This window comes from Triticum urartu, chromosome 2A (genome assembly GCF_056163025.1).
Source record: "Triticum urartu cultivar PI428250 chromosome 2A, HENAU_Tu73, whole genome shotgun sequence".
Classification (NCBI taxonomy): domain Eukaryota; kingdom Viridiplantae; phylum Streptophyta; class Magnoliopsida; order Poales; family Poaceae; genus Triticum; species Triticum urartu.
In genome coordinates this window covers 704144066-704157887 of record NC_141874.1, presented here as the reverse complement: position 1 = coordinate 704157887, position 13822 = coordinate 704144066, and the positions used below count along the sequence as shown (strand labels likewise).

The following is a 13822-nucleotide window of genomic DNA, read 5'->3' as shown; positions in this document are numbered from 1 at the left end:
TACCATTCTGTTTGGGAACCGCCTATAATGTGTGTAGCATGGAAGATATCGTTCAAAACCGAGCTCTGGCACCTCTATAAATACCTGCTTCCCTCTGCGAAGGGCCTATCTATTTACTTTTATGCTGAGTCATCATCCTCTTATTAAAAAGCACCAGTTGGAGAGCACCGTTGTCATTTACATTCATTACTGTTAATTTACATTGAGTATGACTTGACTGGTTCTCTTTTACCATGAATTACAATGTCTAGTCGGTCCTTGGTCTTTAAAGGTGCTCTGCATTTATGTTTTGCGGTCTTAGAAAGGGCTAGCGAGATACCATCTTGTTATATCATATTATGATTGTTTTGAGAAAGTGTTGTCATCTGAGATTTATTATTATTGCTCGCTAGTTGACTATGCCATTGATATGGGTAAACTTGAGACCTAAGCGTTATTGTGAATGTGGTTAGTTATAATCTTTGCTGAAAACTTGAATGCTGGCTTTACATATTTACAACAATAAGAGCAAACAGAGTTTGTAAAAGTTTTTCTTTATCACTTTCAGTTTTTCAACTGAATTGCTTGAGGACAAGCAAAGGTTTAAGCTTGGGGGAGTTAATACGCCTCCGTCGTATCTACTTTTTCAAACACTTTTGCCCTTGTTTTGGACTCTAACTTGCATGATTTGAATGGAACTAACCCGGACTGACGCTATTTTCTGCAGAATTACCATGATGTTATTTATGTGCAGAAACAAACGTTCTCAGAATGACCTATAACTTCACGGGGCAACTTTTTGGAAAATATGAAAAATACCTGCAAAAGATGAAGGCCAGGGGGCCCACCACCTGTCCATGAGGGTGGGGGCACGCCTGCCCCCCTAGGGCGCGCCCCTACCTCATGGGCCCCTGATGCCTCTCCGACTGCAACTCCAACTCCATATATTGTGTTTCGGGGAGAAAAAAATCAGAGAGAAGGATTCATCACGTTTTACGATACGGAGCCGCCGCCAAGGCCTAAAACCTCTCGGGAGGGCTGATCTGGAGTCCGTTCGGGGCTCCAGAGAGGGGAATCCGTAGCCATCGTCATCATCAACCATCCTCCATCACCAATTTCATGATGCTCACTGCCGTGCGTGAGTAATTCCATCGTAGGCTTGCTGGACGGTGATGGGTTGGATGGGATCTATCATGTAATCGAGTTAGTTTTGTTAGGGTTTGATCCCTAGTATCCACTATGTTCTGAGATTGATGTTGCTATGACTTTTCTATGCTTAATGCTTGTCACTAGGGCCCGAGTGCCATGATTTCAGATCTGAACGTATTATGTTTTCACCAATATATGAGTGTTCTTGATCCTATCTTGCAAGTCTATAGTCACCTATTATGTGTTATGATCCGTTAACCCCGAAGTGACAATAATCGGGATACTTACCGGTGATGACCGTAGTTTGAGGAGTTCATGTATTCACTATGTGATAATACTTTGTTTCGGTACTCTATTAAAAGGAGGCCTTAATATCCCTTAGTTTCCGTAAGGACCCCGCTGCCACGGGAGGGTAGGACAAAAGATGTCATGCAAGTTCTTTTCCATAAGCACGTATGACTATATTCGGAATACATGCCTACATTATATCAATGAACTAGAGCTAGTTCTGTGTCACCCTAGGTTATGACTGTTACATGATGGACCGCATCCGGCATAATTCTCCATCATCGATCCATTTCCTACGAGCTTTCCATATATTGTTCTTCGCTTATTTACTTTTCCGTTGCTATTGCTATCATCACTACAAAATACCAAAAACACTACTTTTACTACTTTTACCTTTTGCTACCGTTACCACTACTATCATACTAGTTTGCTACTAAACTCTTTGCTGCAGATATTAAGTTTCCAGGTGTGGTTGAATTGACAACTCAGCTGCTAATACTTGAGAATATTCTTTGGCTCCCCTTGTGTCGAATCAATAAATTTGGGTTGAATACTATACCCTCGAAAACTGTTGCGATCCCCTATACTTGTGGGTTATCAACCTCTCCTTCACTAGGAGCCGCATCTCCTTCTACAACCATTTTTGGTCTGTTAAAAAAAGCAAACGAACAAATTAGTCAAAGGAACCATATGTATAAAAGAGAAAAATGAGGGAAAAATTGATATCAAAGTAATGCCATAATTTAAACACGTAATGTTGATTTTTCAAAGCACACCTACAAAACAAAACAAAATGTGTGCAACTTGATGCACTGTATGGCCAACAGGGCAGACACGAGTGTGCAACCAAAAAATCTGCATACACACTAACTAATCATGATTTAGACATCTGAGCCATAACTAAACTAGCCTCCAGCCATGCAACTACATAGCCCTTTCATGTACAACTGCATAAGTGTGACTAAGCCAACTAGGATATGTACTGCTTTGATTTTGCAAACTCGTATATGAACGCATACCCTTAACAACAGAGCACCCATGAGTGTGCAACCAAAAAACACACATACTGTTTGAACATGGTTTACACAGTGTATCCATCTGAGGCAATTGGTTAGCCATCACTGTGCAACTCCATAAGTTGGCTAGCCAATTGAGATATGTATATGTGTGATCCAACTACATTTGTGTTTTTGTGCAACTACGAGAACAAACTAGCCAACTGGTTACATATATGCATGCACTTATGAGAAAACAGAGAAACCACACGGATGTATTTTGAGAGGGTTGAGCAAAAACATCAGAACTATCCTCTCAGTACTCTTATGTACTCCCTTCCTTCTATTCCAACTCAAATCGCCGCTAAAAAAAAATCAAAAAATCGCCATGCCAGATCAGACGGTTTGGCCGGAGGCAACGTGCCGGAATACCTCGCTGAATCTGCGTGATATGGAGGTGAATCGCCATGAAACCCGTATCCCCTAGAACACGCCCCCTTGACTCCCCCTGACGAAACAGGAACTCCCCAAATCACCGGAGTTGACCAGGTAGTCACGGGCGACGCCTTTCACGAGCTACCTCGTACTCACTGGACATCCACTGGAAATCCTAGAACCCCTCTTCGGCGAGCCAATTACGGAAGATCCCGACCACGACAGGGGAAAAATGGAGAAGCAGAAGATGCGAGGCAAAAAAGGCGGGCGTACTGTACCTGCGCCGACGACGAGATGCGGATCCCGCGCTCCCGCCCTTCGCCTCCAGCTGCAATCACGGCAGCGGTGGCCTATCCCTGCCAGATTTGGGGAAGAAATGAGACGAACATGGCTAGAAGAAAGGAAAATGGATAAGGGAAGGAGAAAGAGGCGTGGCTCACCCTTCATGCTATCCTGTGCGATGGGAACCGGCTGGACCTGGAAAGCGGTGCTTGCGGACGGGCCCAATCACGTGCACGTTCGGTCGCCTCCTGACCGGGTACCACCTGAGGCCGATGACCGCACGATCTGGGCTAATCGAGCGGCTCGTGCTCGACCGCTCGTTTCACCAAGATAGTGTGCGTGCACTCTGAAGTATTTAGGAATTCTTAATCATAGAAGTTACTTTATAATCTTGAATCTTAAGTCCAGATCAGTGTAACTGTAATTGTCATGAAGTATCAATAAAATTACAGGTGTTTCAAAAAAACATATGTGTGGTTCCTAAAAATAATAATATGTGCACACTCCACCGACCAATTTTATAGTTTTTCAAAGATAGCAACAGACGTCGCAATCTGCGTTCTCAAAAAGTTCGAATTCGTACCTCCCCGCGGGACCGCGTCTCGTAGGAAATCCAGAAACCTCCGGAGAAACACGCAAGCACGCATCTCGACCGATCGGCACCGTCGACGCACCAGATCAAATCAATCCACACCGCTCATCACTTGGCCACCGCCACGAGAAGAGTCAAACTCCCCACGTCGCGCTATCCCGTTCCGATCGGGACGTGCGTGCGTACGTCGGTTCCTCCCGCAGCGGCCGGAAGGAAAGGAAACTTCCCGGATACGCCGCCCGGGGCCCGGCCGAACCTTGCGCGGTAAGGAACCGACTCCGGCCACGTCTCCCCCGTCTCCGTCCCGCCCCCATATAAAATCCCCCCTCCCCTGGTCGACGTCCTCACAATCTTCTGATTTCAAAAACTTCCGGGCGCGCGTTGGCCGGCTCATCGATCGAACCTTCGTCGACGTGCGTACGTACTCGCGCCATGGCCGCCGCCGCCGCGTTGGGTGGCGTGGATGATCTCGACTTCGACTTGGGTTTTATGGACGGGTTCGAGTTCGACTTGCTGGACATGGACCTCACCGAGTTCTGCGGCGGCGACGGCGAGTGCTTGCTGCCCGCCGTGGCCGATAAGGAGGGCGGTTTCGGTTTGGATCCGGGTTCTCGTGATGGTGGCGACGGCGGGAGAGAGAGCTCGCCGGACTCCGTGGTGACGGACGACGGCGCGCCGCCGTCGGAGTCGCATGGGGATCGCGACGACGGCGGGATGTCGACCTACGCGAGCGAGCTGGAGAGGTTCCTCATGGAGGACGACGATGGCGGGGACGCCGGCGGGCCGCTCGATCTGAAGGAGCCTGCCGCGGACGACTACTTCTTGGGTGATCTCGACGGCCGTTACGCCGAGCCGGCGACTCCAGGGAAGGATCTCGTCCTCGACGACTACTTCTTGGGCGATCTCGTCTCGTACGACTACTTCTACGATCTTGCTGCTGCGGACGATGCTGCATCACCGGCGACGGAGGAGGAGGATGATTCTGCTCGCGAGGACGACTACTACGAAGCGACCTCGAGGAAGCGCGCAAGGTACGAATGAATTGAATCGAGTTTTCATTCATTCATTCATTCTGTGCTAATTGCAAGTTTAGATCTTTCATCTTCCTGGGCCATGGTAATCGGCAGAAATGGGAAAAACAACCTGTACATAATTGGCAGTAGATGAAGAAATTTCGTTTTACGAAAAAATTGATGTAGAAATTGACTCGAATATTGCACTATTATTACCTGCAGTTTGATCTTTCTTTTTTTCTGAAAGTGCTTGATCATCTTTGTCATGTGCGCTGCGTATATTGCACTATTATTACTTTTCCCCTTTCTTTACATACATGAGAAGGATTATTTGCAACGAATTTCAATTTGATGAAACTTGTTGCTATTATTTCCGGTGCTGCCTCAGGCAGAGGAAGGGCGCCGCTGCGGTGTCACGCGAAGCAGAGCTCCGGGGAGCGCCGGTGATGCATGGCATCTCGTCGATCTCGACTGGAATCGGGTGCCGGCCCCTTGGTCACCATTGGCTGCATCCCTGCACCACAGTGTGCCTGTTGGCCTGATCGATCATCGATCAACCTGCAGTTACGGTCCGTCTGGGAGAAAGATCGCGACGGCGCCTGCCTCAGGTATTCGAACCGGTAGGTGAAAATTTCAGAGGAACACCTGCATTTCCCTGCGTTCTTCTATGATATTTTCTGCCTTACGCACCAACCCTGCCATTGGACGACTAAAGTCATGGGACGAACCAGGGACTCGGCACAGACTCCTCTGTTCGGAGTAGAAAATTTTGGTAGCAACTCTCGAACAACACGTTTTCAAAAGGAAAAGAAAGCTCGTTTTCTAATGCGCTAGTACACCTAATACTCCCCTTCTCGTACACACACATCCTGTACACGTTCCGTATACCGGTAGCACAATTCGTTGACTATCTGCCTAATACAGGACCCATCTCATACACATTCCGTATACCGGTAGCATTCCGTATGCCTAATGCTTGATACTTAGTTTCTACCACTACCAGTAAAGAGCTTGGTGGTTGATGTACGTTTGAAGTACAAGAAGAAACCTTTTACTAGGTAGAGAATGTTAATTTTTTGTTCTCGACCGTCCAGAATTTTTTTTCTCTGAAAATCCAGTGAGCACCACCAATCGTCCAGGCTTGTGCTTATTCAGTGTGGGCCGCATATAATCTTAATCGTCCAGGCTTGTGCTTATCGGTTGTTGTAGGTTTAGAAGTACAAGAAACCTTTTTTGTTTCTACGCATCATCGTCAAGCCTTCTTTTAGCACCTTCAACCGTCCAGGCTTGTGTTTGTTCAGTGCGGGCAGCATATAATCTTGCTCATGCTGTTCGTTCTTTGGGTAGAGAGAAGCTTCAATGGTTGTGGCCCTTGTGGCCCTGTGCAGTCCATCCATGAAAAAAACTGGAAGCGACTGTGGTCTGATCTATGTCAGACTTGAGGAACCACTGGTGCTCAGCTGCAGCAACGAGCGTTTTTCCCTCTAGTTACGAAGGCTGCGTCGTGATGAACTAGTGGAACACAGTTTCCTGTATTGTCAGTTTATACCAAGCAAGATTGGAAGGTATGACTTTGAAAACAAGGTCAGTCTGAACACAGTTTCCTTCATTGCCAGTTTCCTTCAGAATTAAGCAGTGGCAGTGGCAGTGGCTGTGGCTGTGCATGTGGCTGTTACATTCCTATGGTCTGTGTCGTGTGATATGTGAATGATCACAACACTCTTTGAAGCCTAGATCTTCTATCTATTAAGTCCGAGATCCCATCCTCTGTTCCAGTATCCATGGACTCCACCACCGTATGGGTGATGCAGGCATGAACTTGAGTCTCTAGAATTTTTCTCCTTCACATTATCTGTTCAATCGAGTGCTGCGATTCATGCTAAAATCTCTAGCAAGCGACTCGTGTGTAGGCTTTTATTCCAGGTTTCTTTTCGCCTACCTACCTTTCCCAATTCAGGGTTTAGTAAACAATTGGAGCTTTTTTCCTCTATTAGATTTTGCAGTTAGCAATGGGAGCAATGAAAAGTTTATTTTAGTAAACAATTGGTTTCTGGTAAACAAAATCTTCAATTGCAAAAGCTCGGCGAATGAACATAACCACAAACGTTTTAGAGAAATCAAAATATATTTTACTTACATTTTTTGAAGCTATATATTTTACTTAGATTGAAAAAAGGATCTTCTTATGTATCAACAAATAACATACTATTAGTGATATTTGACGGTCTCGACTTGTGTATCTCCTAATTAACATAGCATTTTGCACAAAGTAACTTTAACTTAATCATGCATTAATCATACACGCAAATGCGCACGATCAAGATCAAAGACTCACGAAAAGATATCATAACACAACTCTAGACACAAATTCAAACATAAAGATTTATATTACAAGCCAGGGCCACAAAGGCTTAAGTCAGTGGAAGCAACAATATATGAGTAGAGACATAGGATAAACAAGTCTGGCTTAAGAAGGCTAGCAAAACAATGATACTAGATCGAAAAGGCGCAGGCCTCCTGCCTGGGGTCCCCCAACTATTCCTGGTCATCGGTGGTCTCTAGGTAGTAGTAGGCTCCGTCGGTGTAGTAGTAGTCATTGGCGGGATCAGCTGGCTCCTGGACTCCATCATCTGATCGCAGCAATCGGGTAGAGGCGTAAAGAGGTAGCAAAGCAATTGGGTATTGAGTATGCATCATATCTATACTAAGTATGCATCGGTATCAAAGGAATGTGCATCTTTGGACTATACTGCAAAAATGCCAGAACAGAAGGGAAGACCAGCGTCTTGCAGCATTAGAAGAGTGCATATTTGCATATCATAAAGTCAAAAGTATATTTTAGTAACGCCAAGAGATCCTTCCTCCCTACGAGAAAGCGATCCCGGAGCTATCATATCCATTTAGTAGATCGGGATACAACTCCGAGCGTCGGTTACCGTGGATATGGCTAGTCGAATAGATTACTTCCTTGCAGGGGTGCACCAACTTACTAAACACGATCGATTAACTCCGACTAGACACACTTTTTCGGGTCATGTCCAGCCTCGGCTGATCAACACACCGTAGTCCTACCTAGGCTCAACAGAGAGGTCAACATGCCTGTCTACATCCTAAGCGCTAAGGGGTCTTGGGCCCATCACCCTTTGCACTCCTGCGCGCTCGGCCTGGAGCAGACCCACCCCTTAATACAAGCGCAAGTGGTTCCCATCCAATCGGGCGCGCGCCACTCAATTGCTGACGTCCGAAGAGCTTTTAGAGAATCGTACGACACCGAGTGCCCATACTTATTCCCACATGGTAGTTAGTGCGAAAAGGCTAGAGGCCTACTCAGATCACATATCCAAACCCGTTAGTGTCTTGGGAACGCGCGGAGACGATCCGTGATCTTGTCGCCCGTCTCGAGGACTTACGGCAAGGGTCAGCCCTGTGACACCCCGATAGTTAAGCTACAATAACCCCTATTAATGATGCCAGGTCATCATAATTAAAATTTTGCTAAATCTTACTCGTTTCAAGGTAAATTCAAATGACAAGTCAAATTATAGTTTCTTAAAACAGTAAAGCAAAAATGTTCGTATTATTCTATAATTTCCCCTGATCAATTGTCATGTTGAAACAAACTTCATTTGACTCACAAATAAATTTGTAGTAATTTAACAAATGGTCCAACAACAAGTAAAACGACCTTTTCAAAATAAACAATTATTTGTTTAACTCAAATTGCCTCCAAACCTTGTGAGCATGCTAAAAAATAATGCCTAGTATTTATGTGCCTAATACCATATTTAACAAAAGTCAATGGGTAGCAAATGTTAATACAAAACAGTGGAGATAGAATAAGAAAAAAAAGAAAACAAAAGGAAAAAGTGCTAGCTAATACTGTACTAGTGGGCTCTATGTGCAACAGTGCTATGGCCCAGCCCAATGGGGTTCATCCCCTTCTTCTGTACAGGACAAAGGGCGTGGCGGCCATCCACCGGCTCCATAGCCAGCAGGGTGCACGCGCCGTCCATCCACTACCTCCCCGCCGTCTACAAGACCATCTCGACACCTAGACGAACCCTAGTCGTCCACTCCTTCCCCCTCGCGACGTTCTCTTCCTCCGCGCACACACCTGAACCACCACCGCCATGGCTGTCGTCATTCACGCGCTCCCCACCATCCTCGAAGCCTGAGGTCGCCCCCCTGGACTTCGTCGTCGCCCGCTACTTCCTCTACTGCCTCCTGTTGAAGCTTGGCGCCACTACATCGCCTGCATCGAGTCATCTTCCACCTCCGCCGCTGATACGTCTCCGTCGTATCTATTTTTCCAAACACTTTTGACCTTATTTTGGACTCTAACTTGCATGATTTGAATGGAACTAATCTGGACTGACGCTGTTTTCAGCAGAATTACCATGGTGTTATTTATGTGCAGAAACAAAAGTTCTCGGAATGACCTGAAACTTCACGGAACAACTTTTTAGAAAATATAAAAAATCCTTGCAAAAGATGAAGGCCATGGGGCCCACCACGTGTCCACGAGGGTGGGGGGCGCGCCCCCTACCTTATGGGCCCCCTGGAGCTCCTCCGAACTCAACTCCAACTCTATATATTTGGTTTCGGGGAGAAAAAAAAATCAGAGAGAATAATTCATCGCATTTTACGATGCAGAGCCGCCGTCAAGCCCTAAAAACCTCTCGGGAGGGCTGATCTGGAGTCCGTTTGGGGCTCCAGAGAGGGGAATCCGTTGCCATCGTCATCATCAACCATCCTTCATCACCAATTTCATGATGCTCACCGCCGTGCGTGAGTAATTCCATCGTAGGCTTGCTGGACGGTGATGGGTTGGATGGGATCTATCATGTAATCGAGTTAGTTTTGTTAGGGCTTGTCATTAGGGCCCGAGTGCCATGATTTCAGATCTGAACCTATTATGTTTTGATCAATATATGAGAGCTCTTGATCCTATCTTGCAAGTCTATAGTCACCTATTATGTGTTATGATCCGTTAATCCCGAAGTGACAATAATCGGGATACTTACCGGTGATGACTGTAGTTTGAGGAGTTCATGTATTCACTATGTGTTAATGCTTTGTTCTGGTACTCTATTAAAAGGAGGCCTTAATATCACTTAGTTTCCGTAAGGACCCCGCTGCCACGGTAGGGTAGGACAAAAGATGTCATGCAAGTTCTTTTCCATAAGCACGTATTACTATATTCGGAATACATGCCTACATTACATTGATCAACTGGAGCTAGTTCTGTGTCACCCCAGGTTATAATTGTTACATGATGAACCGCATCCGGCATAATTCTCCATCACCGATCCATTGCCTACGAGCTTTCCATATATTGTTCTTCGCTTATTTACTTTTCCGTTGCTATTGCTATTATCACTACAAAATACCAAAAACACTACTTTTACTACTGTTACCTTTTGCTACCGTTACCACTACTATCATATTACTTTGCTACTAAACACTTTGCTACAGATACTAAGTTTCCAGGTGTGGTTGAATTGACAACTTAGTTGTTAATACTTGAGAATATTCTTTGGCTCACCTTGTGTCGAATCAATAAATTTGGGTTGAATACTCTACCCTCGAAAACTGTTGCAATTCCCTATACTTGTGGGTTATCAAGACTATTTTCTGGCGCCGTTGCTGAGGAGCATAGCTCTATTCTTTGAGTCACTTGGGATTTATATCTGCTTATCATTATGAAGAACTTGAAAGATCCAAGAACTAAGATTTATCCCTCAACTACGAGGGGAGGTAAGGAACTGACATCTAGCTCTGCACTTGATTCACCTTCTGTTTTGAGTAAGCTCGCAACACCTAAACCTGCTTCTGCTATTCGTTCTAATATGTCGCATGTTATTGATGATGCCACTTCTGCTATACATGATACTTATGATGAAACTACTTCTATGCTTGATACTACTGTGCCATTTGGTGAATTTCTTGATGAACAACTTGCTAGGGCTAGAGAGAATGAAAATATTGAATCTGATAATACTGATGAAAGTGATGATGAAGACTTGCTTGGTATTCCTAAGGGTTATCTTTTTGATAAAGAAGCTTCTTTAGATATTTTAGCTTGCAAAGATAGATACGAACTCAAGAGGTTATTAGCTAAATGGAATCAGCAATCTCTTAATGCTAGAATGAAAACTGACCCTGCTTTTGCTACTTCACCTATCTGTGTTATTGATAAGGATTATGAATTCTCTGCTGATCCTGATATAATTACTTTGGTTGAATCTGATCCTTTTCATGGCTATGAATCTGAAACTGTTGTGGCACATCTTACTAAATTAAATGATATTGCCACCCTGTTCACTACTGATGAGAGAACTCGTTACTTTTATATCCTTAAAATATTTCCGTTCTCATTAAAGGGTGATGCTAAGATATAGTTTAATTCTCTTGATCCTGGTTGTGTGGGTAGTCCCAAGGATATGATTTATTACTTCTCTGCTAAATATTTCCCTGCTCATAAGAAACAAACTGCTTTAAGGCATATATATAATTTTGTGCAAATTGAAGAAGAGAGTCTCCCACAAGCTTCGGGGAGGCTTCTCAAATTACTCAATGCTTTGCCTGATCATCCTCTTAAGAAAAATGAAATACTTGATATCTTTTATAATGGACTACCTGATGCCTCCAGAGATTACCTGGATAGTCGTGCTGGTTTTGTTTTCAGGGAGAGAACACCGGATGAAGCTGAAATTCTATTGAATAATATGTTGACAAATGAAAATAATTGGACACCTCCGGAGCCAATTCCCGAGCCTATTCCTAAACCAACTCCGAAGAAGAGGGGTATTCTATTTCGCAGTCCTGAAGATATGCAAGAGGCAAAGAAATATATGAAAGAAAAAGGTATTAAAGCTGAAGATGTTAAGAATTTACCTCCTATTAAAGAAATACATTGTCTTGATAACCCACACAGGTAGTAAAGGTAAATTTTCTCTATAGATATGATAAAGCTGAAATCCCATTTACTAAGTTTGCTAGCCTATGCTTAGATGAGTTTGATAAATTTATGGCTAAGCAAGAAGATTTTAATGCTTATTTTGGTAGACAATTGAAATACAATTCAAATATGCTTGAACACTTGGGTGATTATATGGCTAATGTTAAAGGTGAACTTAAACTTATTAGTAAACATGCTTCTATGGTTACCACTCAAGTAGAACAAGTACTTAAAGCTCAAAATGATTTGCTCAATGAATTGAATAGTAAGAATAATGATAATACTGTTAGAGTTATGACTAGAGGTGGTAGAATGACTTAGGAACCTTTATATCCTGAAGGCCACCCTAAGAGAATTGAGCAAGATTCTCAGAGAAATAATATAGATGCACCTAGTCCTTCTAAAAGGAAGAAAAAGAAAAATGATAGGACTTTCATGCTTCTAGTGAACCTATCATTACACAAAAATACACTTCCGTGATGATACGTGTTTGTCACAGTAGGTCGCGTTTTCTGTCATGCATGTACATCCATGACAAATTTATGACAGAATCAAGATAGTGGTACCTGTGCTGTCGTAGAACTGTTCCATGACATTGCCAAAATTATCATCACGGAAGTGTCCACTTCCATGATGATAAATCGCGCGTCACAGAAGTGCTTTCGTCAAGGGTGACCGACACGTGGCATCCACCATAACGGAACACCGTTAAGCTATCGGGTCAGATTTTGGATCCGATAACCCGTTAACAGCCACGACCAATGCCGATTTTCCACGTGTAAAATTCTCATTGGCTGACGGATCCACGCGTCAGCTCCGCGTTGGCATAGGTGTCACTCATCCAACGGTCGAGATGGTCCTATGATATGTTGACAGATGGACCGGCCCAAAAGTGGCCCACAAAGTTTAAATGGGCCGGCCCAACCAAATGCCCATAATATTTAGTGGACCATAATGGGACGGCCCAGCTAAAGGCCCACAAAATTTAGCGGACCATAATGGGCTGGACCAGCTAAAGGCCCACACGATTTTGCAGACCATAATGGGCCGGCCTAGCTAAAGGCTCACAAGATTTTGCGGACCACAATGGGCCGGCCCAGCTAAAGGCCCACAAGATTCTGCAGACCATAATGGGCCGGCCCAACTAAAGGCCCAACATTCTCTGTCAAATCGGCCCGTCAACGGCCTGTCCTAAACTTGTCATCAATGCGGCCCATGGTCACTTCTGGCTCGTTAACAGTCCGCTAAGTAATTGGGCCGAATTACGGCCCGGTGTATTTCTGACCTGTTAAAGGTCCGGCTTCATTTGGGGCCATTTACAGGCCATCAAAACTTTCGGCCCATAAACGACCGTGAAGGATTTGGGTCATATTCGGCCATGTCTGACATTCGGCCTATTAGAGGCCCACTATAGCTTTGGGCCACTTTTGGCCTGTTGTCATTTTCGGCCTGTTAACGCCGGGCGTAAACCATGGGCCATATGTGGCCCAACGTCATATCGGGCCCATTAACGACCCATATAAAAATGATGATAATCTAGCCCGACCGAAGTTCCGGCCTGCTAAAGGCTCATGTATTAGGTCGACGCATTTATGGCCCGTTCGAATTTCGGCCTGTCAAAGATCCGCATCGTAAATGGGCCACCATTTCGGCCTGCTAAATCCAGTGGGTTATTTGGCACAATCAGGGCCCAATCTCACTTTCGGTCTATTAAAGGCCCATATTTTTTATGGGCTCGAGATATTTACACCTGTAAATGGCCTATTTTTACTGAGGGCCCAAATTATGTTTAGGCCTGTTAAAGGCCCACTATGGGCACAGGCCTACTAGAAAAATATGAAAGCTTATGCTGATTTAGGCCCAGATATTTTTAGTGGGCTACATGCCAATTTCGGCCCGTAATCATTTTTAGCCCAATTGGAATGGGCCCGACAAATGTTGGCATGTTGGGCTCCTACGAAGCTTTCGGCCGAATACATTACTAAGATAAACCTACACTATACAAAAATAGCGTCGTAATTACTACAGCCTGAGGCAATATCATAAATGTTGTATCACAACAAAATAAATTCCAACCATACAACAAAAGGCCTGTTGGCATAAAGTTTACAGTCCTTCCAGATTAAAG

General features: G+C 44.5%; 1 protein-coding gene across 3 annotated transcripts; it reads left to right on the top strand.

Annotated features, from left to right (window-relative positions):
* Positions 1–4077: 4077 nt before the first annotated feature.
* LOC125539879 (uncharacterized) lies at positions 4078–9683 on the top strand. Of its 3 annotated transcripts, none has more exons than XR_015617477.1 (3): positions 4078–4751; positions 5122–5353; positions 9387–9683. XR_015617477.1 is itself a non-coding variant. In XM_048703418.2 (2 exons), exons 1-2 carry the CDS (start codon positions 4153–4155, stop codon positions 5273–5275), a joined length of 753 nt encoding a protein of 250 aa, XP_048559375.1. In that variant the 5' UTR covers positions 4078–4152; the 3' UTR covers positions 5276–9683. The 3 variants fall into 3 exon arrangements, 1 of the variants encoding a protein (XP_048559375.1); XR_015617476.1 differs by having other exon boundaries at positions 8686–9683; XM_048703418.2 differs by having other exon boundaries at positions 5122–9683.
* Positions 9684–13822: the final 4139 nt, after the last annotated feature.